Below are 27,477 nucleotides of genomic sequence, written 5' to 3' on the forward strand. Positions count from 1 at the left end.
GTTTCCTGGGCCTTCTCGTGACTGTTACACGATTTTGGCTCCCGATGCCCTATTTTTAAGCTTAAGTGTGAGAAAAGTGACTTTTCCGACGTAGTTTTCAAACCGGGAGCCCCTCCCATGCAAGTTCGGTAAGTTTCTACAACTTACATTGGTCGCTCTCGAGGTGTTTGAGGTGTTCCCTGGGCCTTCTCGTGACTGTTACACAATTTTGGCCCTCGATGGCCTATTTCCAGGATTAAGTGTGAAAAAAGTGCATTTTTTGTCTTCGTTTTCAAACCGATAGTCCCGTTGAAGTTCCGTAAGTTTCCACAACTTACAATGGTCTATCCTGAGGTGTTTGAGGTGTTCTTCGGACATTCTCGTCATTGCTACATTGTTTTCAAACCGGGAGTCCCGTGCTAGTGCTGTAAGTTTTCACAACTTACATTGGTCCCTCTCGAGGTGTTTGAGGGGTTTCGCTGGGGTTCTCGTGACTGTTACACAATTTTAGCCGCCCGATAGCCCATTCTCAAGATTAAGTGTGAAAAACGTGCAATTTTTCACATAGTTTTGAAGCAAGGAGTCCCGTGCAAGTTCCGTAAATTTTCACAACTTGCATTGGTCCCTCCGAGGTGTGTGAGGTGGCCTTCTCGTGACTGTTACACGAATTTGGCCACTGATGCTCTATTTTCAAGCTTAAGTGTGAAAAAGGTGCATTTTTTGACTTAGATTTCACACCGGAAGTCTCGTGCTAGTTCCGTAAGTTTCCACAACTTCTCTTGGTCCTTCCCAAGGTGTTTGATGCGTTTCTTGAGCCTTCTCGTGACTGTTACACGATTTTGGCTCCCGATGTCCTATTTTTAAGCTTAAGTGTGAGAAAAGTGACTTTTGCGACATAGTTTTCAAACCGGGAGCCCCATGCTAGTTCGTTAAGTTTCTACAACTTACATTGGTCGCTCTCGAGATGTTTGAGATGTTCTCTGGGGCTTCTCATGACTGTTACACAATTTTGGCCCTCAATGGCCTATTTTCAAGATTCAGTGTGAAAAAAGTGCATTTTTTGGCTTCGTTTTCAAACCGAGAGTCCCGTTGAAGTTTCCACAACTTACAATGGTCTATCCTGAGGTGTTTGAGGTGTTCTTCGGACATTCTCGTGATTGCTACATTGTTTTCAAACCGGGAGTCCCGTGCTAGTTCTGTAAGTTTTCACAACTTACATTGGTCCCTCTCGAGGTGTTTGAGGGTTTTAGCCCCCCGATAGCCTATTCTCAAGATTAAGTGTGAAAAAAGTGCAATTTTTGACTTAGTTTTGAAGCGAGGAGTCCCGTGCAAGTTCCGTAAATTTTCACAACTTACATTGGTCCCTCCGAGGTGTTTGAGGTGTTGCTTGGGCCTTCTCGTGACTGTTACACGAATTTGGCCACTGATGCTCTATTTTCAAGCTTAAGTGTGAAAAAAGTACATTTTTTTACTTAGGTCAAGTTTGGGAAGACTAAATAAGTGCACTTTTTGACTTTTTATGAAATATGGGTTGGATTTGGGTTGGGTTTGAAGTGATGTGTTAGAGAGGTGATGTGACTTAAATAAGATGATGTGACTTAAATAGGATAGTGACTTTTTTGACTTTTTGGATTTTTTGGAGGATGCCAAACTTGGCCTTAGTTTCAAGCAGGGAGTCCCGTGCTAGTTTCATAAATTTTCACTACTTGTATTAGTCCCTCCCGAGGTGTTTGATGTGTCCCATGGGCCTTCTTGTGACTATTGCCCGATTTTGGCCCCCAATGGCCTATTGTCAAGCTTAAGTGTGAATAAAATGCCTTTTTAGACTTTGTTTTCAAACTGAGAGTCCCGTGCTCGTTTCGTAGGTTTCCAAAGCTCACATTGCTCCCTCTCAAGGTCCGGGCCTTCCTGTGACTTTTACCGATTTTGGCCCCCGATGGCATATTATCAACCTTAAATGTGAAAAAAGGGCATTTTTTTACTTTAGTTTTCAAACCGGTAGTCACGTGCCAATTCTGTAAGTTTCCACAACTTACATTGGTCCATCCCAAGGTGTTTGAGGTGTTTCCCGGGCCTTTTCGTGACTGTTACACGATTTTGGCCCACGAAGGTCTATTTTCAAGCTTAAGTGTGAAAAAAGTGCATTTTTCGACTTAGTCTTCAAACCGGGAATCTCGTGCTAGTTCTGTAAGTTTCCACAACTAACATTGACCCCTCTTAAGGTGTTTGAGGTGTTCCGTAGGCCTTCTCGTGACTGTTACACCCATTTTGGCCGCCGATGGCCTATTTTAAAGATTAAGTGTGAAAAAAGTATATTTTTTAGCTTAGTTTTCAAACCGGGAATCTCATGCCTGTTTTGTAAGTTTCTACAACTTACGTTGTCCTGATGGCCTATTTTCAAGCTTAAGTGTGAGAAATTTGCCTTTTTGGACTTAGTTTTCAAACCGGGAGTCCCGTACTAGTTTCGTAAGTTTTCATAGCTTACATTGGTCCTTCTGGAGGTGTTTGAGGTGTTCCCCATACCTTCTCGTGACTGTTACACGATTTTGGCCCCCGATGGCCTTTTTCCAACCGTAAGTGTGAAAAAAATGCATTTTTCGACTTAGATTTCAAGCAGGGAATCCCGTGCTAATTCCGCAAGTTTCCCTAACTGACATTGGTCCCTCCCAAGGAGATTGAGGTGTTCCCTAGGCCTTCTCGTGACTGTTATATGATTTTGAACATCGACGGCCTATTTTCAAGCTTAAATGCGAAAAAAGTGAATTTTTTGACTTACTTTTAAAACCGGGAGTCCCATGCTAGTTCCGTATTTTCAATAACTTACGTTGTTCTCTCCCGAGGTGTTTGAGGTGTAGCCCGGCCTTCCCATGACTGTTACACGATTTTGGCACACCGAGGCCTATTTTCATGCTAACGCGTGAAAAAAGTGTCGTTTTCGACTTAGTTTTCAAACCGGAAGTCCCGTGCCAGTTCCGTAAGTTTCCACAACTTACATTGGTCCCTCCCGAGGTGTTTGAGGTATTCCCCGATCCTTCTTGTAACTGTTGCATGATTTTGGCCCCCGATGGCCTATTTTCAAACTTAAATGTGAAAAAAGTGACTTTTTCAACTTAGTTTTCAAACCGGAAGTCCCGTGCTAGTTCCGTAAGTTTTCAAAACTTATGTTTGTCCCTCTCGAGGTGTTGGTGGCATTTCCCAGGCATTCTCATGATTGTTACACAATTTTGGCCCCCGATAGCCTATTCTTAAGCGTAAATGTGAAAAAAGTGAATTTTTTGACTTAGTTTTCAAACTAGGAGTCCTGTACTAGTTCCGTAAGTTTCCACAGCTTACGTTAGTCCCTCCTAAGGTGTTGGAGGTATTCTCCAGTCCTTCTCGTGACTGTTACACGATTTTGGCCTCCAATGGCTTATTTTCAAGCTTAAGTGATTGAAAAGTGCATTTTTTGACATAGTTTTCAAACCGGGAGTCCCGAGTTAGTTCCGTAAGTTTTCACAACTTACATTGGTCCCACCCGAGGTGTTTAAGGTGTTTCCCGGGACTTCTCGTGACTGTTACACGATTTGAGCCCCCGATGGACTATTTTAAAGCTTAAGTGTGAAAAAAGTGCCTTTTTCGACTTCAGTTCATGAATTCGGAATTAAACACATACCTAAAGTCTTCAAGAACACTAATTCTAGCAATTTCTTAAGTTGTCTTCCTCAATTCTTCAATTCTCAAGCAAAATTCCAAGCTTCCAAGCTCTTCTCTCTAAAATTGAGTTTCCAAGCTTAATTGTCTAAATGAGATTAATTAATATTTCTCATAGATTAGCTTAGGGCCTTAATTAGGGATCAAGTTAGTTAAATAGAGCTTAAGACTAATTAATCAAGGCTTAATTTAATTGATTTAATCTGAATCAAATTTTAATCAAACTTCTGACGTCATTAAGGCCTTCAATTTCATATTATAACCGAAATCACAACAGATATTCCTACGGTTAACAGATATGAACCTAAAAATCATATTAAACACATAATAAGCATTCAAATTCACACAAAGCACTTAAATAACATTCAAAACCGATGATTAACAGGGTTGTCACAAGATCAATATTGCTTACCAACAACAAAATGTTTACTGGATTTTATAATTCAGAATGGGAAAAGTGAATAATCAAATTAAAGTCACACACAGCTCCATAAAAGACAACTTTGAGGGCAGAACTTAATTTATATGACACAAAATACAACAATTATTTCGTTGTGGTGATAAAAATACCTATACAAGAATAGTAAATATAAGTTGGATGCTAGAAGCGCACAAGGACCAAGCTTTCCTTCCACCACCCGCCAGGTCAGATAAAATTTTCCACAGCAAAATGTTTACTGGATTTTATAAATCATAATGGGAAAATTGGATTACCAATTTAAATCACACAGCTCCATAAAAGACAACTTTGAGGGCAAAAAACTTAATTTGTATGACACAAAATACAACAATTATTTTGCTATGGTGATAAAATACATATACAAGAATAAGTAAATATAAGTTAGACGCTAGTAGTGCACAAGGGCCAAACCTTCCTTCCCAACACCCCAGGTCAGATAAAAATTTCCACAGTGTGAAATAGCATGGTCTAAGCAATATCATTTGTCAAGCGCTTGTGCCGGTTGTAATGCATTTCCAAGAAGACCTTTGAAGCCATGTCAAATGTTTTACGCCATGTCTACATGAAAAGAAAAAATAAAAATAAATAAAAAAAAAACTAATAATAGTAATCAATAAAATGAAGAAATAAATAGAGGCAATTCACAGTTAAACATTAAGTTGACATTGAACTCCTACAGTTCACAATAATTTAATGAATCTCAAGGTGTAAATAGAAACTATTCCAATAGTTGATGAAATCATGATAGTGATGGAGTGGCGGCAGTGATGGCATACCACAACCAATCTTGCTATCTAATGTAATGATAGTCACATGCTGGTGCAATCATCATGACAACGATAATGATACAAATCAAAAGAAAACGTGTACTTTTAAAATTTCAATCTCTTTTCACTATAAGTAAAATGAATTTTACCTAACCAAAAAAGTAAAATGAATTTTCTGTCTGATTTCTAATCTCATCCTTCCCAAAACACTTGATATAGTAGGTATGTGCTTTAGGTCTTATCAATTTTGATACTTTAGGATTAAAGTCTTGTGAGTGTATACAGCCTTTCGTTTGCATGCTGACCAACACCTAGGTTCAGTTTTTCCTAAAGGAGGTCTTTATTATTAACTCCATTCTTACATTGTGCTAATCTAACATGTATCGCCCTTAATACCTACCAACCATGCTTCGCCGTGGAAAAAATCATCGCAGCCACTCTATGGGAACATTTACTCTGGTGAAAGTTTCCTACAGTTGAAATGCAAAATGTCATGCTTTTTGGTAACTATACAGTGCCATTCCTAGGGATCAAAATCTACGTATATCTCATGATCTACGTATATCCCAAATTTTAGTTGACTTGTATAAATCTTTCTTAGCCAGGCTTAAAATATAACCCTAATAAGCCCTCATCTATAAACAGGGTTTTATTTCACATCTTTTGGTCAAACGACTATTGCAGTAACATTTCAAATAAAAAATTAATTTGACAATGCTAAAAATCTAGTGATTCAGATAAAGTGCTAATGCTTCACACTTAAAATGTTGTTTGGCACTTGAATAAGGTCTAGAGGAGATTTAGCCCTCAAAATGGAAAAGAATTTGCTTAGGATTGATAACGTAACATGACAGAGATTATGAATTGTTCATTTTATTCAATTAAACCAGTACGAATTTGCTTGATGCCAATCAATTTTGCAATCAATATAATAATCAATTAGACACCCAAAAGGATTCCCTTTTTTTTTTTTTTTTTCCTTCTTCCTGTCGAAAATCAAAACGAACAAAAACCACAGGACCCCATAGCCAACCAATTCACCATTAGTAAGGGGGGAAAAAAAATAGAAACAATCCAACCCTAACCTAGTTCATGTGCCTAAGGTGTTGAATCCTAAAACTTGTTAGCGTGTTTCTTATACCACTGGAAATCGGTGATGTTTGTTCCTGAATGGTTGGTAGAGTATCAAGCATCCATGATACTCTGTGAATTCACCACAAATTAAACGCGATCCACCATTGACTAGGAAATCACCAAAACAAACTTGAAATGTATTAAAGTGATGTAAAACGCATATTAATCAATTGATAGTGCAAGCGAATATGAATGCTTCTCTTATTTGACAAATTTATTTTGGTTACAACTAGTTTAATTCCCCTCCCGTACGAAATTGCTAGTCCATTTTAACTATTCCAAACATCCCAAAAAAATCATCTATGTTTTTTTATTTATTCTTTCTTTCAATTTGTAGGAAAAAAAAAATACATTATTTATTGACCCTACTAAAAGGCATGAATGCTGAAAATTGACAAACAGTTGGGGATGGAACGAGTATTTATAAATGAGATGACTTGAAGACCAATCCCATCCAAAATCCAAGTCAAAACCACCTTAGACTTTGCAAAATCGTTGGCCATTGCTCGAGCCATGAAAATCCCTAGAGATTGGGTGTTTGCTTCCACTTGAGATCTCAGTTTTTTAATAGATTGAAACAAAGTTGATTGAACACTCACAATTTTCATACAATGGAAGATTTTTTCTTTCAAGCTTGTCCCTTAGCTATCCTTCAAGTCAAAAGTTTTCCTATAAAAAATTGGATATGTTGTGACTAAGATTTTTCTTTATACTTTTGTTTGGATTTGACTTGCTTTCATATGTATTTTTTCTTCTATGATTTTGCTAAGCAGTCAAGTCACACAAGGAGGGTTCTTTCCATTCTAGTTGCTCCCAATATGTATTATTATTTCTTCCACGATTTTGCTAAGCAGACACAAAGGAGGAATAAAATGATTGATATTTGCTCCCAATAGGTATTATTTCTTCAATTGTGATTGGAGCTAGTCCTCCTAGGCTGTCGTTGATTTAGTAGTACTGGAGGGCCAACATCAATCATTATATTCTCCTATGTGTTGGAGGGCTAACAAGAATTTGAATCAAATGGAAATTGATTAGATGGGATTTTGGTGTGCTGAGAAGTTGATGTACACAATTGAAGAAATAGTATTTATCACAGAGAGAGAGAGAGAGAGAGAGAGAGAGAGAGATTCCTAATAGTAATCCAAAAAAGGGCTCAATATCAAATGTTTCGACTCCAAAATAAAAACTACACCTCCATTAAAGATTCTCCTGAGATGGAGGCTTTTGAGGGAAATGAATTGAACAGTGTATTTTCTTTGCCACCTCAGGGTCAGCAATTTCAAGGTGGTGATCATATGTCACTCAACGAGCTTATGACGCGTACAGTGAAAACGGATCTAGGCATGGAAAACGGGTGGGCGGATTTCGGGTAGTTCACTGGAGATTTCGGGTTTGAGTTCGGGTTCGAGATGAATTACGGCCTCTCCAGGACTACTAGCTACCCGGGCAGCAGCGATATCGGAGGTGGCAGTTATGGCTACAGCAGTGACTGAAGCAAAACAGAGAGACTCTTCTGTCTTGCCAGAGAAGATGAGCTTCAAGAAGAGAAAGGTTGACAAGAGCCATAACCTCAAGGTTTGTCTTCTTTTCTTTTGTTTTATAAATTGTGACCATTTGATTCACTCACAATCAAAATAAAAGAATACTTTTTAACAAATTGAAGAAAATATATGTTTGGAAACTAAGAAAATTTGACACATATTCAGGCAGTAGCAGAAGAAGAAGATTGTAAGGAAAAAAGGATCAGAGGATGTACCGAAGAGGGAGAGTCGAAGATCACGGAGCAGAACAACAATAGCGACAACGACAACAAGAACACCAGCAACAACAATAACAACAAGAGAGAAACATCTGCAGATACTTCCAAGGAGAACTCGAAGGTTTCGAAGGTTCAAAAACCTGATTACATTCACGTTCGTGCACGGCGTGGCCAAGCCACTGACAGCCATAGCTTGGCCGAAAGAGTACGTTCGAGTGTTGCCATTGAACTTATATATGTTTTTAGATCTCTATAGTTGTAGATGGTACTAAATTTCTGCAATATATCTGTGAAATTGTGCATGTGAGAAGAGAGAAAATCAGTGAGAGAACAAAATATCTGCAAGATTTAGTACCGGGATGTAATAAGATCACGGGAAACGCTGGTATGCTTGATGAAATCATCAACTATGTTCAATCTCTTCAAAGACAAGTAGAGGTAGAAAACATAGTAATCATAAACACTTAATTCAATTGTTGTTCTTAAGAAGGGTAAAGTGATAATCTTCCTATGTTGTTATTGTTGCCAAAACACAGTTCCTGTCCATGAAACTGGCTGCTGTAAATCCAACACTCGACTTCAACATCGACAATTTTGTAGTGAAAGAGGTAAAGACATCACAAAGTAGAAACATTTCAATGTTAACAATTTTCCAAAACATTTTAATGTAAACATTTCTATAAAACAGGTGTTTTCAGCATGCACATCCAATTTTCCAATCGAGGTATCATCAGAGATCGCTAACCCTGCCTACCTACAGTTTAATCCATTACAACAAGTAGTTTCGTGTAGCGGGTTGGAAATGGGAATAAATGCTCCTGATATGGCACTTCGAAGAACGATCAGCGCCCCTGTATCGAGCCCTGAAACATTTCTCGATTCGTCCTGTTTCAATGTAATTTCTTCTACTACTAATATTTTCCCCCTCCAATCTGTATGTTATACATATATTTTTAAATTTCTCACAAAAGTTTAATTCATTCACACTACAGCATATACAATCCTCATCGGCTTAGGAAGCCAATTTACATAACCTTTATGGTGTGGAGTTTCTCCAAGGAAGATCACCATCATTTCAAGCCCAGCAATTTACAGGTATATAGAACTAACAAGTATTGTCAAATGTCAATCTTCAATTCCTGTTTCTAATAATTGTATAAGAAAGAAGTAGGGCTACAATCGAGCCTAATTGAACCAAGTTTTGTGATGTTCGAGCTTGGCTAGCTAAAAATTAGTCAAACTTGGCTCGAGCCAACGAGCCAAGCAAGAGCTTGAGTTCAAACTTGAAAAGAAAAATGGAACCTAAATTAATATTGTTCATTTAGTGGAGGAGCCTAAAAAAATAGCTTGAGCTTCAAAAGAGTTTTAAACGAACCAAGTTCAAGCTATTCATGAACAACTTAGTTGGTTTGGAGCCCTAGTACAAAGGAAGTAAGAAAAATGGAGCAAAGTGGAACTTACTACGTATGAGAGAGACCATAGGGAACCCCACAAAATGTTAATGATTTTTCTCAAGAATAAATGGGTCTTCTTTGAGTTATATCAAGAAAGCTGCCTATTAGGTATCTTTCTTTTTCTTTGTCTTCCGCCTAAAAGGACCGAAGTCATCGGACCCTTTCGATGACCATAAATTCCCAAAACCATGACAAAATGAGTGGCGCATTTTGGCTATTGATGGACACAAAATGGCCATCTATATATCACCAATCCACTATTAAATAGTGCAACATACTTTATCAAGACTTTTGCCCAAAAAAAAAAAAAAAAAAGTCAAATTCTACACCCACAAAATCACACGGTTGTGATCATTTGATCGCATTGATTAACTTAAGATATGACAATATCACAGGCGTTGGATTCTCACTGTATGCATCTTATGCTATCCACATCCATATATATTCTTATGCAGTTTCTCTAACCCATACATGACTATAAATAACATTTGCTCTTTTTTGGTGTTGAATCTAAAGAAACATGACTCTTTCATTTGCAGGCTCCAATGAAGCTAGCAATCTGAAGATGGATATCTGAATCAAAACATAAATCATATGATTTGTTGGATGAGTTCAATCCAAATGCCTTTCTTCCTCATTCGTTTTTTGTTTTCTATAGCTAGTACATAACGTGGATAGTTGTATGTATACCATCTCCGTAGAAATAAGTATTATAATGAGAAGATACCTATTAACCTCCTCAACATTCTCTAGCGTGTGATGTACTATGGGTGTACTTTAGGTTTCAATCGCGATTGATTTTTTATTTTCTCCCTATGATTCTTCTGATCACCATTTGGACCATTCTGTTCTCATCAAAGTTACTACCATATATCAATTGAATAACAAAACAATACAAAACTACACTAGAAAAATAAAAGTTGTGCAATTGGGAAATGGAAGAACTGTAACGTGAAGATCAAGGGGCACAAGTTGTCCTTACAATGAATGAAACCCAAAGGACAATGTTAAGGCATTCCCGTGACGGATAGAGAACATGAGCCAACCAGTGGACCAGAGCGGTTTCTTTTGGGACAGAATGAGATGTGTCTGAATAAGACGCTGATAATTGGAAACAGTGAAAGAGAGCATATATAAGGGGGAATAAATAAAGCCAAAACACACACTCTCTCTCTCTCTCCGGGAAAATCACATCCAATCCTGTCCACTAGGAAGGTTTCCATGTCCCCAGTATTTACAGTATCTAACTAGCTAACTGCATCATCAACATCAATATGTTTCCATATTACATTTTTTATATGTGCTGTGTAACAACAAAAGCAGCTATTAAATATCTTCAAACGATTTAAGAACATATTTGTAGCGTTAAGGGTGGAGTCAGAGAAAATATCAAGGTTAGTCATTCGGTTCCTTAGGCTTCACATTAGGCTAATAAGGGAAGTTGTTTCACCTTAAAAACCATGTTAATTAGGATGAGTAAAGAGGTTTTACGGCACTCAATAACAATAGAGATCATGCCATACCTAATATTAGGATGATTTGAGATATAGATATATATCTAATGATGGTGTAGAAGTGAACTTAGTAACCCAGATGAAGATCCAGTGAATTATTAGCTTTTTCAATTCCAATATTCTTCTGTCATTGTTACTTCGTATGTAGACTCAGACAAGTATTTATAAAAATGTTGTTAGATGGATATAGTAAAAACTATAAAGTTTCAGTCACATTATACCGGTGACAAGGAAGAATGTTTCACAATTTTAGAGCATTATTTTCTAAGCCAACTAAGAAACACCAGCTCCCTCTCTTCCTAAAACCATAGTTGCATGAAGTGGGAGAGGGGAGACGAGGTAGTGACAGCCCTATAGAAGAGTTTTAAGGTTGGGAGTGGGGCCGGGAGTGAACCCCAATAGGAGTTTCCTGCTACTATGCCTAACACCATTTTTTAAGAAACAAAGTGAACAATTGAATCGAAACCAATTAAATCGTATTATTATTTTCACATATAAATTACATAACTAGACTAGGCTTCACAGCCAAAAAGATCACCCCAATGTCACAATCAATCTTAATACATAAATATAACTGCCACGGTTTTCTTCTTCTTTTTTTTTTCTTCCTAATTCCGGAATAACTAGTAATATCACAAGGGGTTTTATTTTTTCCATTCGCAGACAGTCTCTATTCCATATCTGAATAACCAGTAATATCACAAGGGGTTATATTTTTTCCATTCTCAGACAATCTCTCTCTATCTCTCTCTCTCTCTCTCTCTCTCTCTCTGCGCAAAAAAATTTACCATTATTTTCTCATTTTCACATATGAATTACATAACTAGACTAGTTTTCAGAGTGAAAAAAGATCACCCCAATTTCTCAATCAATCGTAATACATAAATATTACTGCCATGGGATATTTTTTTTCTAATTCAGGACTTACGGTAAAATATCACAGGGGGCCTATATTTTTTCCACTCTCTCTCTCTCTCTCTCAAACTATGAAGAAACCATACTTACCTCTTCTATGCTATCGAGTTTAGACCACTACAAGTTCCTGTCTTTCTATTCATTGTCTTAATGCTAAAGAAAGGCTGTTTTCAGTGTTTGGGTAAGCAGCTATGAGCCATACTTTTCCCTTCCTTTTCAAGCCTCAAGTAATAGTGAGAGGGGTAGGACCTGTGGCCCTGTCTCATCTGGAGGCAAGATACTCTGTAATTCTCTCTGCCTCAAGTGGGATAGGGAGAGATGGTTTTTTGACTTTACCCTTTCTTGAGGCCCACTTATGCTGACCTGGAATTTTCCCTTCTCACTTTTGACATGGTTGCATATTCAAGCACTCAAAAAGCTACAGAACCTAGAAAGATTCTCTGCGGCTATGTGGTGAATGTGAGTACAACTCTTGAGCCGATATTTATTGGGAGAAGCTATGTTAATCTGGGGATTGGACTGTCTCCAGCCCGTAATTGGACAAGAAACAGGGCTCAAAAGTGGGCTCACAAAGCCCAACAACACCTCTTCAGTCCAATGGAGGACTGAAGAGAAACCATAGCCTTAATTTGGTACGGCTGTTGGGTACCAATGCCCCCATCAATCCTCAAATTTATAGGTACTTAGACTTGGTAAAAAGTATTTTACTCATTTTGTAGCAATTATACAACAATATATATAATAATAGGGTCAAATACAATTATGTAAGAAATGTCCAACAAAAAGCATCGGACACATCCCACACCCTTGTCAAAGTTCCGGGCATCTAACACTAGTATTTTATTTATTTTGAAGAGTTTATGTAATGGGTCTTGTTAATGACCGCCCATTGGGTGTTGGTTAAGGATCAAGTAATGCCAAAAACATAAAAATTACAATACACATTTTACATATTTCTGAACACTTTCATATATTTATATACATATTTTACATATTTTAATATACTTCATACACATATAGCGGTGGTTAACATTTCCCATATGTAATATCAGCCCCCAAAGTTGGTGTCTTTTCCCTCAGGACTCAAGTTTGTGTCTTTTAATTGGCAGGAGAATCGTAATGAATTCTCTGCACAACCTAAAGAATCGAATTCCTCTGTTTGCCAAAAAGGCGGAGAGAACAAACATAAATGTACTGCAACTTGATAATTCAGCAGAGATTCCCCCCCCCCCCTCTTCTTACAAAAAGAAAAATTTAACCCAACATACTTTCTAGGCAATACAAATGGATATGGACCATGCTTGGTCCTAAAGTGAACAATAAAGCCATGAGACCTCAAGCATAAATATGAGCTACACCAATATTTGGGTTGATATATTTGACTAACAAAGACAATCTCATAATAAAGTATATATGCAAAATTTTGAAACAAGCCTAGGCCCAAAGTTCTCTGCTAGGCTCAATTAAATTGACTACAACCAAACTGTCCAAGTTGGGGTTTCTTTTTCAGAGAATTATTGAGTCACATAACTGCAATAAACAACAATAGGTAAAGGAGTGACTCAAAATAATGTAATGGTCAGTCTGACTATAAGACCTACAAGTTGATGTGGCCACAAAGATCCGAACTGTACTACGAGGCATATACAGGTTCCATTGTGAGCAAATTTTTAACACACAAACCATTGGGGTTAGCCCAGTGGCCAGAACTTGTGCTCTTCGAGGTTACAACTTCAATTCTCCTCCCCCTCCAATGTACCAAAAAAAAATTACATGTTCTCCATATGCAAGTTCTTTCATAAACTTTGTTTAACAGCTTGAAAAGGTCGAACCAGGGAATTAATCTATGGTTAGAAGATTTCTCTATCAGGTCATTAGATCGGAGACAAACAGTATAGAAGAATAATGCAAGAGAAACCAAAGTTCAAGATCAAGGAAAGTCTCCAGTCCAATTCGTTAGAACAGTTCGTTTTCTTTTATTTTATGTGCTTCTTTTTATGAGTTATTAACTCATGGGTTGGCTAATAGTGTTTTCATTTAAAATGTCATGTGAGTCATGTAAATTGGCTTACTAACAACTAGTTATTCATTAAGGCAACTTTAGGCAGATTGCAGCTATAATATGACTCTAAGAAGCTCACTGCTGTATCAATTGTTATTCCTATTGGGAAAAGTATTATAAAAGTCATTCAGTAATTCTAGAATCTCAATTATCTTTATTCCCAGTTCATAAGTTTGCTATTATTTCTGTTTTCTCATTGATTATTAACATATAAATAATGAATTGATGAACTATCAACATATTAACGAAAGCAAAGAAACTTTAGAGCCAACTCATATGCTCTAGGATCTCTTTCAAATGCTCTCACCTATATAAGCCTACCATCAACATTACTACTTTACTTTTCAAAGAAAAAAGAAAAGAAAAGAAAAGAAAAGAAAAAATGGTTCATTTGAAATTTAAAATATGCCAAAATTTACACATCCATCTTAGACTACATTTCCGCCAGGTACCTTTTTACAAAAAGCAGGTTTTGTGAGTAAATAAGTCGAATAGAATGTAGTTACCGGAAACACTACTGATTCTTAATTGAATTATATAGCCAGGTATTTAACTAGAAAGAATCAATTTTAAATGGAAATTCTAAACCAGATGTACAGTGTGAAACAACATCACAACACCACTAATTCTGGACTCAAATGTGACAAATTTGGCAAGCATATGATTTCTCTAACTAATCAAGATAAGAATTTCCACAAGATTTGTGCTTACAATGATCTTTACAAGCAACTATGGTTAAGCAACTGTACAGGGTGTTGTAGGAGTTTCAAAGTCGAGGCTTTGGATGAGGATGTATTAAGTGAGGATGAAGGGACCATAAGTGAGGATGAAGGGACCATAAGATTAAAAACACTCGAAGGTCTGAGTTTTATGGAGGCAAAGAAGCAGTACAAACGTCAGACTAGTCTAACAGGATTTGAGATGGCACAAAAGATGAGGCCAGTTGATAAGGAGTGATAACGAGTGAATGAATCAAATTTATGCATTTGTTACTTGTGAATATTTAGATGGCTCAGATTTAATAAGAAGCCAGACAATGAGTTCTACTTCAATGCCTTTCAAACAATTACACAGTTTACACTCACCAATCATACATCTTTTAATAAAGAATATACATAATTCATGTCTATGAGTAACAAAACTACAACCATTGATTCACAAGCAAACTTGTCTTCATCACAACAGCTGCAAATACTCACAATGAAACAAGGTTTCAAACAGACGTCAAATCTGTTTTATATCTTCTTTCAAGTCAACTAAATTACAGATTCCTCTCCAGCTTTTGCCAGTTCCACATCACAATTTTATAAAATTCTGTAATTATTGAAAATCACCGAGAGGAAATCTACAGATTGATTTAGTTAAGACAAAATACCTTTGCCTGGAACAACAATAATGGGTGCTGTTTTACAGTTGTGGAAACAACACTCGCTCACACTTCCCTGCAATACACTGAAGAGAAAACTACCATTCATATCAAAGAAAAAGAAAGGGAGAGACAGAGAGAGAGGGAGGAAGGGAGGGATGGTGAGAGTGACCTTTGGATTAAGGCTCGGCCTCTGGTACCCATTACAACAGCAGCAGGTTTTATCCTTTCTGATTCCTTGCAAATTGCCTTTCCTGCATCTCCTTCAACAACACAAGCCAATGTCTTCACCTATTATCATATAAATTATTCAAAATCTATTGATTATAAAGCTAGAAACGCCCAAGTTATCAAGGTATGGTTGACAACAAAGTTTTACTTGGTTAGAATATCATTTATCACATAGCTTCGTAAGGACTATTCCACACAGGCTTGGTTTAAGTATTCCATTTGTGTTATGCAGATTCCCTGAACTAACTTCTTGGGACAGCTTGGTATGAGAAGAAGGTTGATGGTTGTTAACAAATTGCACTAATATTGCTTCAAATTTTATGCTGATTTAAGATAATCAACCCTTTTGCATTTACCTCATCAATTTTGATCACAATTTCATTTTTGAGTTGTGTAACAAGTTTAGTGAAACCAATTTAAATTTGTGAAATGTAGAATTAAGGTTTGTGATTAAAATAATAAGAAATATAACCATTCTACTGCGAAGAATTGGAAAGAGGGGCAACATTTTTTTTGGGTGTCCAAACATGCTTTCCCACAAGTCTCTAGACTCTAGTTATGCTAGGAGCTTCCAATGAGAGATTTATTCAATTGTACAATTTTTATCTCGTTTACAACAATACTTTCCCTTTCCTCTTTCATAAGTAATTGGTTTGGCAACAAAGAAAGTATATGATTTTGCCCCGTCAACTACCACAAGTATTGGATTTAAATTTTGCATCTAATGCTATTTTTATTCCTGCTGTGGCTAGTAGTGACTTGCATTTATTTTTCCAACCCAAGATGATTTGTACAAGTCTAAAGATTCATGACACCCTTCAAGCACTGTGAAGAGAAGGAAAGAACTTTAGCTAGGGGTGCAATATGCACACCAACACCAACACACACACACACAAAAGAGGATAAGCACACTTGAGAAATTGTAGACATCAGACCTATATATAAAAAATAAATAAATAAAAGACCAACGTGCTACTAACCAGATACTTTTATTGTGGGAAAGAGTTCATTCATGTAACAATGTTGAGCATTTACATTACACCAATTTGCTTCAATTTAGAGGTCATGAGCAATGTACCCAATCTATTATGCTGGATCATTTTCAAATTTAGTGCCTAAAATAAAAGCAAAGGGAAAAAGTATACCATACAAAGGGTAAGTGACACAAGAGTATCCGTCATGATGTTTGCTACCATGTGTATGGATGGGGTAAGAGTTTCTGGACCTACACTAACTCATCTCTACATTCTTCTTTTTCTCTAAAAGAATACCTACTCCCAATCTAGTTATCCTTCATTTAATTGGGTTACATCTGTGACCATGAGCAAGTGTTCTTGCTTCTACTTTCACAAACTAACACAAAGCCCAATTCAAACTCTCACATATAAACCAATAACATTTGAATTCAGAAGCAACTGGCAGCTATCAAACTCAAAACTAGATCAAGCATAACTGAACAAGTAGCAGTAATTGCGTGGTGAATAACTAAAAACACAAATCTCACCAAGGGAATTTCAGGCTCTAGAAACCCTCTAAGTAGAAAGCAACACTGATTTGTTGATTTGTCTGCCCCTTTTGTTTCTTTGCTTGCTCTCAAGCCGCCAAAGAGAGTAACGAATCTATTCAGAAAAACAGCGTGCCAAGAACATAAAGGAGGTGTATGATTGGCAGGATGTCATGGATCATACACGGAATATAGTAAGAGTCCTTTTGGGTTTTTTCCTTTTTTTTCTCTCTTCTATTTCAATAGAGAATTTTCAACAGAGTCCTACAGTCCAAGATTGAATTCTAAAATTTTGCAAATTTCTGACACTAAAATTTTCCATCCAAAACTTTAACAACATATGCGTGTGGCATGTATACATTAAAATATATGCACATGGCCAAGCTTTTTGTTAATCGATGTGGGATCACAACATACAATCACGATGTCCATGGTAACCCTATCCCTCGACCCAATGATAACCCTATCCCTTCTGGCTGTTTCACTCTATCAGTATTGGACACCTTAGTAGGTATCTAATCTATACATGTGTTTGATCTCATACCCAATGTAGTGGCTAGCTCTGATACCAAATAATACAAAAACTCAGTCTTAAACTGAATTTTCAAAACTGAAATTCCTCATTCAAGTTCTATAATATTCTATGAAAACAAAACAAAACAAATGTAGATAGTGAAAAGGAAGATAAAACACACCATAGCGATCTCAAATCCCTGGACCTGAGCCGTGACCTCCCAATCCCCACCCGCCGAATCAGCGCAGATGACATCCGGGTCGGGTGGATGCCGCCACAGCAGGAAGAAGCGATTTCCTCTCAACCAAACTGGCCCGGCGGCTTAAGGAGGAGGAGGGGGAGGGGTTCTCACGTACGGTACTGCTCATCATCATCAAAGTCCTTTTCCCTGGTGATTTTTTCCCGGTGGCGGCGGCGTCGTTTTGCCAACTGCGAAAGCTCTTTCTTCGCGGTGGATCCCGAACCCACTTCCGCAAATTTCCTTAGCAGTTCATCTGATGAAGCCTTCGCTGTTGCTGGTGGACTCCCACTGTCCATTCTAGAGAGAGAGAGAAACTCTAACCAAAACTTTTCAGGGATGTGAGCTTAATCGCAATGAGGAGAGAGAAGGATAAAAAGATGTAAGAGGAACATTTGCCTCCGTTGCAATTTTGGGAGAGAAATGTACCGTTTGGGTGGGGGCGGTGGTGAATATAGCCGTTGTTGGGTAGTAACGAAACACGGGCTTTTTCCCAAAATAAGCCTCTTTTGCTATTTCCCAAGCTAGGTCAACTTCTGACCAAATTCTCAAATTAAGTTGAAGCACCATTTTGATTCGTGCTTTTACTGTTAGGAGGTCGGAATTTGATGAACAGTGTAATCGCTATTTCAATTCGCGAGTTTGATTAAGAAAATACTGTTGCAAATAACGCTTCTAAATAAAACGCTATTCTGAATATAGTTTCATTTCGGAATGCAGGTTTGTGAAGAAAACGCTATTACAAATAGCGCCTTCACTGTATATGTGACGAAAACGCTATTCAGAATAGCGCCTTTAGTGCGCAGTACTGTTCTGAAGAAAACGCTATTTCCAATAGCGTTTACACTGTACACCGCACCTAACTTTCATTTCTTTCCTCATTATCAGATTATTTTTTTATTTTTTATTTTTTTTGTCTGTTGTCATTGTTTTGGTGATAATATGATTCATAAAATTGAAATTGACTTTACTAAAGCTATTGTCATGTTAAAACATTTTTTTTTTTCTTTTGTTTTTGAATGCAGGTTTACAATAAATTTTACATAATATGAGAAAAATCTCTTTTCATATATTAATTTTACATACTATTTTTCATATAAATAATTTTAAAATCATATTCATTTAGATATTATTAAGCCAATCATGTTCATTTATTTGGCTTTACTGAAGCCATTCTCATATTAAACTTTTTATTTTTTCTTTTGTCTTTGTTTTGATTTAGAAAATGTAATTAATAATTTTTTTTCGTCTTACTGAAGTTGTTTTCATGTAAATTTTTTTTTTGTTTATTGTTTTGTATTTGTTTTGGGTTAAAAGGTGATAATGTAATTAATAATTTTTTTTTGGCTTTACTAAAGTCGTTTTCATGTAAATTTTTTTTTTCTTTTGTCTTTGTTTTGGGTTAGAATGTGTTATTTAGAAAATTATTTTTGCTTTACGAAAGCCGTTTTCATTTAAACATACACATATATTTATTCTTTTGTCTTTGTTTTGGGTTAGAAGGTGAGAATGTAATTTAGAAAACCAGTTTAGTAAACCAGTTTAGTAAGGCCGTTTTGTACCCGTTTTCATTTAGAAAATTTATTTTTTTGTTTCGTCTTTGTTATGAGTTAGAATGTGATATGCATGCTCTACAGTCCGAAGCACACCCACACACTGTGCAGCTCGACGAGCAACGACGAAGGGTGAGACGCGAAGACCACCGCGGAGTAGGCCAAGAAGACGAAGGCCACAGCGAGAGCTCCTAAAATAAATTTTGTCAACAATTTTGTAATAATACTTAATACATAATATACGAAGGCATGAAAACAACATAACTGAAGTTGCAAATGTAATAGTTTCCAGTTACATAGGTAGTACAGACATAATTCTCCCACAAAAAGACATTCTGGACACCATGAACTGAACACACATTACATATATCCTGGACACCCTGAACTGAACACATAATACATAAACATAACAGTTAGACAGACAAACACCTAATTCATGACCTAATATTGCATATTAATAGCCGTAACATTTGACAGACACAATACATAAACATAAACTTAAACATAAACATAACATAACAAAACAGTTATACTTACTCTAACACAGACATTACATGTTAATGCAAGTTGTTATATTGCCGAAGTGTAGGCATTAACACCTAATTCGCGCTTAAATCGGCAGGTGGCTCGGAGTCTGAACAATCCGAAAGCTCAGCATCAGAGACAAGCTGAGGATCCTCCATGATACCCTTGATAGCCGCATCATTTGGTTCTGTTTTGTTCTTCTGGGCATCCTTCTTAACTATGTATAGCTGCATATCGCGGGCTAACCTACGGTTCATTTGAGAAATCTCACGTTGTAGTCTTTCACATAGTCGATCAACATTATCAGGATCTTCCTTTTGGATCTCAACAGAACGTGCTTTTGGCACCTTCAATCGATTTTCTCGACATAATCTTTCCGTTTGGACTCGCTCTATAAATAGTGCGGGCCACTTCAGAAGTCTAGCGGTTGCTAAACCATATCCTGTTTGATTATCTGATGGTTCCTCCACCAAACCACATGGATCTCGATAGTACTTGGGCATGACAAAATGTCGCTTCCCAAACCTATCATGATAAGCACAAGAGGCATCTAACGAAGCAAATGGTGTTTCATCTTCAGCATCGCCACTTCCCCTTCTCCCTCCTCGTCGTGAACTGTCACCCCTTTGCAAGTTCCTACCACCTCTGCGATTCCCACTCCCTCCCATGAACCAGGTAGCCATGCTAATTTTTTAAAGCAAATAAATGATAATTTCGTAGGGCGAAATGAGTTATAAGGTTGTGTCTTCACCTTTACTCGTTTATATAGTTGGTTATGAACGGCTTTAGAAAGATGCCTCTGCATGACAATCCGACATATATGAACAAGGTATGAGTTGTCACTAGACTGAAAAAACTGAGAAAAGAAAATACTGTGTACGAAGTCACGTGAGTTGAGAATCCATGTACGTATACGGACAAAATAAGGGCATGCTGACTGTAAGGTAAATCAGTGAATTCACTGTTGCCATGTGACTTTCTGAATTGAGAATCCCACATATATCAATAAGAGATGAGTTGTCACTGTAATAAAAAAATACATGACTTGACAATCCATCTGCATATACGGACAAAAAAAGGGCATGCTCACTATAAGGTAAAACAGTGAATTCACTGTTGCCATGTGACTTTCTGAATTGAGAATCCCAAATATATCAAGTAGAGATGAGTTGTCACTGTAATAAAAAAATCGAGAAAAAAATCGAGAAAACGAAAGCCTGTGCACCAAGTCACAGGACTTGACAATCCATCTGCATATACAGACAAAATAAGGACATGCTCACTGTAAGGTAAATCAGTGAATTCACTGTTGCCATGTGACTTTCTGAATTGAGAGTCCCACATATATCAAGTAAAGATGAGTTGTCACTGTAATAAAAAAATACATGACTTGACAATCCATTTGCATATACGGACAAAATAAGGGCATGCTCACTATAAGGTAAAGCAGTGAATTCATTGTTGCCATGTGACTTTCTGAATTGAGAATCGTAAATATATCAAGTAGAGATGAGTTGTCACTGTAATAAAAAAATCGAGCAAAAAATCGAGAAAACGAAAGCCTGTGCACCAAGTCACATGACTTGATAATCCATTTGCATATACAGACAAAATAAGGGCATGCTCACTGTAAGGTAAATCAGTGAATTCACTGTTGTCATGTGACTTTCTGAATTGAGAATCCCACATATATCAAGTAGAGATGTGTTGTCACTGTAATAAAAAAATCCATCAAAATATCGAGAAAACCAAAGCCTGTGCACCAGGTCACATGACTTCACAAACTTAGTCCCCCAGCTGGACCAACCACTTGGGTTTGAGCTTGTTTGTCCAGCTCCCGAAGTTTAGTTTTCTATCAACCCCCCATTCCTTACCAGAGTCATCATTTTTACTGGACTTCCAAGAATTGGAATGCGACTCTTTCTTCTTTCCTGATGGAGATTGAAATTTTTTACGTTGAGGATCCCTATTTGACGAGGCCCAGTTACGGGAAGTTTTTCACCGACCTACCTGTTATGTTTTATGTGTTATTGAAGGCGGTAGTTCGTTTCACCGAGTTTTGTTTTTTGTCAACCCCTCATTCATTACCGGAGTCATCATTTGTACTGGACTTTTAGGAATTGGAAGGTGACTCTTTCTTCTTTCCTAATGGAGATTGAAATTCTTTGTTAATTAATCCCTATTTCACCAGCCCCAGTTAAGGGAAGCTTTTGACCGAGCTACCTGTTATGTTTTATGTGTTTTAAGTATTCACATAATTGAACATACATTAATCCATTTATTAATCCAGAACATTCATTAACTCATTGCAATTCAATAAAGAAAGTCATGAAGTTCAGGTTCATAAAACAAATACTTGAAATACATCCGTACGTTAGATTAACAACAACATTGTCTTACACTTTAGTAACGAACATATGACACAACATACATACAAACATATATGGAAGATAACGGTGTTTGATTTCTTATTCCTCATCTGACATGTAGTAGTCAGAGAAATATTTTTCATTATTTAAGACACTATTTCGCTCAGTCATTGTCAAATCTCGGTTGCTTGCTTCTGCCATTTCGGTGGCTAGCTGAAGCATGAAATGTTGACATCTCCGCATCAACATTCTGTTGTTCTCCTTCTTAATTCTGGTAACTGCTATTTCATAGTCACTCACATTTCGTCTAGCCATGGTCAATGAACGACGATGAGGTACCGGTGCCCCAAAGTTATGTAGATCATTATACAATCCTTCTTGCTCCGTTACCCTGAACGCCCATTCTGCTCGGATACCAGCATAATAATCCTTCGGACTTGAGTACTTTTCGCTCTTGTAGTCATACGTAAATGGAGGTAGTAGCCACACTTTCGGATTTCTTTGCCGGCGTGAACTTCCTGCACCTCTTGAAGACATTGTTCAAAAAATAAAAAAGTTAATAATAATAGTAATTGTAGATATGTTACTATTGTTATGACTTCAACAAACATCATACTGGGGTATTTATAGACATCATAGTGGGGGTTAACTAGAGGTGATCTGGTGACGATAATGCGTCCTGGGGCACTATGGAATATGTGATACACGTGATATTATTTTATGTTATTCATTTCATGCAATTTTACTAATATAATAGCATTTTCTACTTTTTTTCACAGTCGTATTAATGTGACTTAGATGAATTCTTAAATGCATTACTGCATCACTGTATAAAGTCACATGCGCTGATATAATGTGAGGAAAAAAGTCACAACGTATACAAGCATGGCAAAGTTAGAAAGTCACATGTATCACTGCATCACTGCATAAAGTGACATGCATCACTGCATCACTGCACAAAGTCACATGCATCACCGTGTCACTGCACAAATTAATAAAAAAATAACAAATTAATAAATACATAAAAGTAAAAAATATTGTAGAAAAAGTGGTTTGCACAATGGGTAGAAAAATATATTGTACCTATGATGTAGTCACGGACGTGGTTGTCAGATAAAACTGCTCGGATTGTAGGCCAGAGAATCACAATGCAATCCCTTCATATTCGAGCAGTGAGTTGTCAAATAAAACTAAATGCAGTGAGTTGTCACATCGCCACATGAAACTATTTTGTCATGCTTACTTTTGTAATACAGTAAGTAGTCACTTGGAATTGACGTTTTCAGTACATATAGGTGTTTTAAAAAAATTATAAATTAAATCAAAAATAAAAACAACGGCTTTAAAGTAATATTGTTCATAAACAACTATGAAACAGAGTGCAAGTAAATACACAACCGTCCAACTCAGTTAGACCTATAAAACTATCGTTATTTTTTGCACCAAACTAATAAAATGGTCACCTCATATGTAAACACGATTGGAACTTTGCAGCCTATATTTTATCTTATTTACAGTTAATGAACTTCACAGTCATCCCATTTTCATTGTTGTTATACAACCATCCATCATGTTTTTTTTCACCAACATAATAGCATTTTCTGCTTCTTTTCACAGTCGTTTTAATGTGACTTAGATGACTTCTGAAATGTGACGAAAAAACAAAGCATGTAAGTTGCGCTGCAGAAAGTCACATGCATCACGTAATCTGAGGAAGCATCGCAAAGTCAGAAAGTCACATGCATTACTGCATCACTGCATAAAGTGACATGCATCACTGCATCACTGCACAAAGTCACATGCATCACCGTGTCACTGCACAAAGTCAGATGCATCACTGCACAAAGCCACATACCTACCTACTGTGCCCATTGGAATTATGCAATTCATACAAATTTTGAGGGGGTGTCAGAACAAAATAACAATAAATTAATAACCATTACAATACACCTAAAAAGTAAAAAAATTTGTTAAAAAATAACAAATTAATAAATACATAAAAGTAAAAAATATTGTAGAAAAAGTGGTTTGCACAATGGGTAGAAAAATATATTGTAGAAAAAGATTGTAATGTGAGGAAAAAATACACTTATCTTGATCATCCCAAACAATCTATTAATTTTCAACTTCCATTTGAAGGTAAAGTTACATTTTTACAGTAGCCAGGCTGACACCATCTGCGGCACAATAGCCAATGTTATAGGCCCACCTCAAAGTTCATAACTTGACAAAAGTGGAGTCCTACCAGCCGAATGCACTGTATAAGGTCAGTGGCATGCATGTAATTTATAAAAGTCGAAGTGACAATTCCTATCAAGTTGATGCATAGTTGTTCAGGTCATCAAAGTTGACGTGACAACTCTGATACATAGTTGTCATAGTTGTTTACAATAATTTCATACATACAGCTACCATGTGTATATATGATATAAATATCGCATCATACCACAACAAAAGTTTTACAGCTATTTCCAACGATATTATCATGACATATACGGTGGTTGATCAGCAATGGGTCACTATTGGGTTGCAGATGGAGATGAATTTCAATACCCATTAAATCCAAATTTGCGTTACTCACATGCCACCGTCAATACCATGAGAGCTGAGTGGAAACTTCGCATAACTCGAGCAAACGTTCTCGTTGAGTTATGTCGTGAAGTTAATATTAAATTTCCTCGCCGGTTAGCCATGCGTATGCCAACTAACACTCCACAGTTGTTGCAAAGGGCATTGCATCGTATCCGCGACGAAGTTAATCGCATGACCCAACGTTTGCAAAGGTCCTCACTAATGAAGACCGCAAATGAGCGTGCTGAAGATGGGTTAATGGATGATGCACACCAGTACTACGCGTGGAGCATGGATGTTATGTATGAATCTGATATTGAGATGTCAGATGATGATGATGATGAATGAAATTGTTTGGATGAATGACCAAACCATTTATGTTGTAATGAATTTGTAATGCTTATCCACGACTTATCAATGAAGGGAGATTTTTCAATTGTTTTTAGGCTTGAACAATTGTAATTTATGATTTTCTAAAAATAAACAAAAATTAGTTTTTAATTTTTTTGTAAACATAAACCAAAAACGTAAACGTTACCAAACGCTACCTTATTTACTTTTATTTTAGGGTTTAGGATTTATAATTTAATTCTTCAAATTTATTTAAACATCAATTTTATAAATGGTTGTCTCAATTTGTAAAATTGAGGAAAAATCGTAAATTACTATAAGGAAGACACATTTACATCAATATAAGTAAGAAAAAAAAACTGTGAAATTATAACTGCGAGTAAATAAGGAAGACACATTTACATCAGCTGTACAAGTTTGATTTACAAAAACTATAACAATTACCAAAAAAAAAAGAAAAACTATACAGTCCATATCACAACCGCTAATGCCCTAACCTGCCCCCAGTTCCACAACCCCGACTGTGGACCTCCCTCCTCGGTCTCCTGCGGTAGACTCTCTGAATATCTGGCACTCCTTCCCCTGCATGTGGCCCTCCAGTGACTGCCTGTGGCACCTGTGCGTGTGACCCCCCCTCTCCTGCATCTGCTGCCCCTGATCCTGTCTGTGTCTGCAGATCGGCCACTGCTGTGAGCTGTGAAACTCCCTCATCTGGTGCAACTGTGTCACGATCTGCAGCTCAACCTCGACCTCTGCCTCTGCCCGCACCCCGACCTCGGCCGCGACGTCCCCCACGACCATAACCTCGGCCTCTCCCTCGTGCTCTGGGGGAGGGCTCAATATCGGCCTCATCATCAACGTGGGAGATGTCAGTGAGAACTGCATCATGTGTACTCATGGGCGCCGTCGAAATAGTCCCCAGAAAAGCAGGTGGTAACTGGGTGGGTGGGGTAACAACATCATGCATGAACCGGGGCGCGGTCGAAGTACTCCCCAAAAAAGCAGGTCGTAACTGGGTGGGTGGGGTAACAACATCATGCATGAACCGGGGCGGTGTCTAATCAGGGTCAGGGTCAGGGTCAGCATGCTGGGTAAGATGTACGTGTAGGGAATCTGGAGAAATGTATGGGGTATAATGCGGTGGGGTCACTGAAGTCCAATGACCTGCTGTGGCTGGCGCTGAAGTGGGAGGCACTGACGTGGACGGGACTGATGTGTCTGGAGCAGCTGCTGCACTGTGTACACCGTAGTCCCCAAAATGCAGACGATCTACCTGATGGGCATGCTGGATCCCCTCGTACAATAACTCTCGGATCTCTGCAAGGGCCTGCAGACCAAGCTGTCCATCACGTCTGAAAAGGACGTCTGAAAAGGGCGTCCTCAGCCAAGTGATATGACCTCCCAACTCGACCCACCTGAACAAAAAATCAGATATATTAGGCTATAGTTGACTGAAAACAATCAATTATGATATTAACAATTATCTGACACATACTATGATACTCACCAATGCCTCGAGAGAAGGCCCAACTCCCTGATATCCGGCCTCAGACAGGTGGCTCGGATTACCGACAAGTAGGTGTGTATGTCACCGATACCACAACATGTAAGGGTCGGGAGAGGGGAGGACCCCATCGCTCCACTCAGCCTGTACAATAGTGTCGCGACGGGCATCCCACAACTGTATGTATTGCATGTGATGCACACTCCAGTCAGTGCTGGCTCGGCCGCGTCTGTCAGTCGCATGCAACCGCCACTCGGTGTCACACCGATCTGGTACGGACTGGACCCGACCAAACTGTCAGAGGACACGATCAGGGAGATGCCACTCAACCACGTCAAAACAAATGAGTGGCACTCTCGCCATCCATATCTCCCTACCTAGTCGGCAATAGTCTGGGAGCGTATCGAGGACCTCAGCATAAGGCTGCCAGATAAACTACAATAACGACAAGTCTATTAAAAATCGCTCATGAACATATACACTCCATATGACAATTAAAATTTAGGTATTTAAATTTGATACCTCGCCGTCTATCATCCGGTTAAGCTGGTCTCTATACACGACGACTACGTGGGTCGATACGACCTCGTGGCCCATGTCAACCCTCCACAGGCTACCTCGAGGTCCGGCCGGCAACTGCATGTCTCCCTCGCCGATGGGAACCTCACCAGGAGCAACCAGTTACCGCCTAGACGGCCCAATGCGAATCAATCTCTCCCACGCCCAAATCTGCAATAGTTCGAACGCAATTACAATACTAATATATGCCATACAATATGAATTGACATGTAATAAAATTCTTACTAACCTGTAGCAAGACAAGGGGTCCTCCAATCTGATTCGCACCCACCTGAGATGCTCGACATAGCATCCTATACAAGCATGCCAAAGCCGCGGCGCCCTAGTTATACTGGCCGATCACGTCAATGTCTCTCAATAATGGCAAGTACATCAGCTTGAGCAGGTTCTGTGACTTATCAGGGAGAAGTACCCCCCCAATAAGCCACAGAATAT

The 27,477-nt window shown here is 37.9% G+C and overlaps 1 protein-coding gene and 1 pseudogene across 1 annotated transcript in view; one reads left to right on the forward strand and one right to left on the reverse strand.

The window, feature by feature from the left end:
• The window catches only part of LOC145789300 (putative elongation factor TypA-like SVR3, chloroplastic), a 62,875-nt gene extending 44,898 nt beyond the window's left edge, over positions 1 to 17,977 (reverse strand). The window contains exons 1-4 of the mRNA XM_082912468.1: positions 17,534 to 17,977; positions 15,276 to 15,394; positions 15,113 to 15,189; positions 4,541 to 4,687 (exon numbers count right to left, since the gene is read on the reverse strand). Of these exons, the coding sequence (XP_082768594.1) occupies positions 4,541 to 4,611 (71 nt within the window). The 5' untranslated portion in view covers positions 4,612 to 4,687; positions 15,113 to 15,189; positions 15,276 to 15,394; positions 17,534 to 17,977. The remainder of the gene's footprint in view (positions 1 to 4,540; positions 4,688 to 15,112; positions 15,190 to 15,275; positions 15,395 to 17,533) is intronic.
• On the forward strand, positions 7,197 to 9,823 carry LOC114316721 (uncharacterized; annotated as a pseudogene).
• Positions 17,978 to 27,477: the final 9,500 nt, after the last annotated feature.

The sequence above is a fragment of the Camellia sinensis genome, unplaced genomic scaffold, assembly GCF_055761805.1.
Source record: "Camellia sinensis isolate YWXY unplaced genomic scaffold, ASM5576180v1 Unanchor3, whole genome shotgun sequence".
Lineage (NCBI taxonomy): Eukaryota > Viridiplantae > Streptophyta > Magnoliopsida > Ericales > Theaceae > Camellia > Camellia sinensis.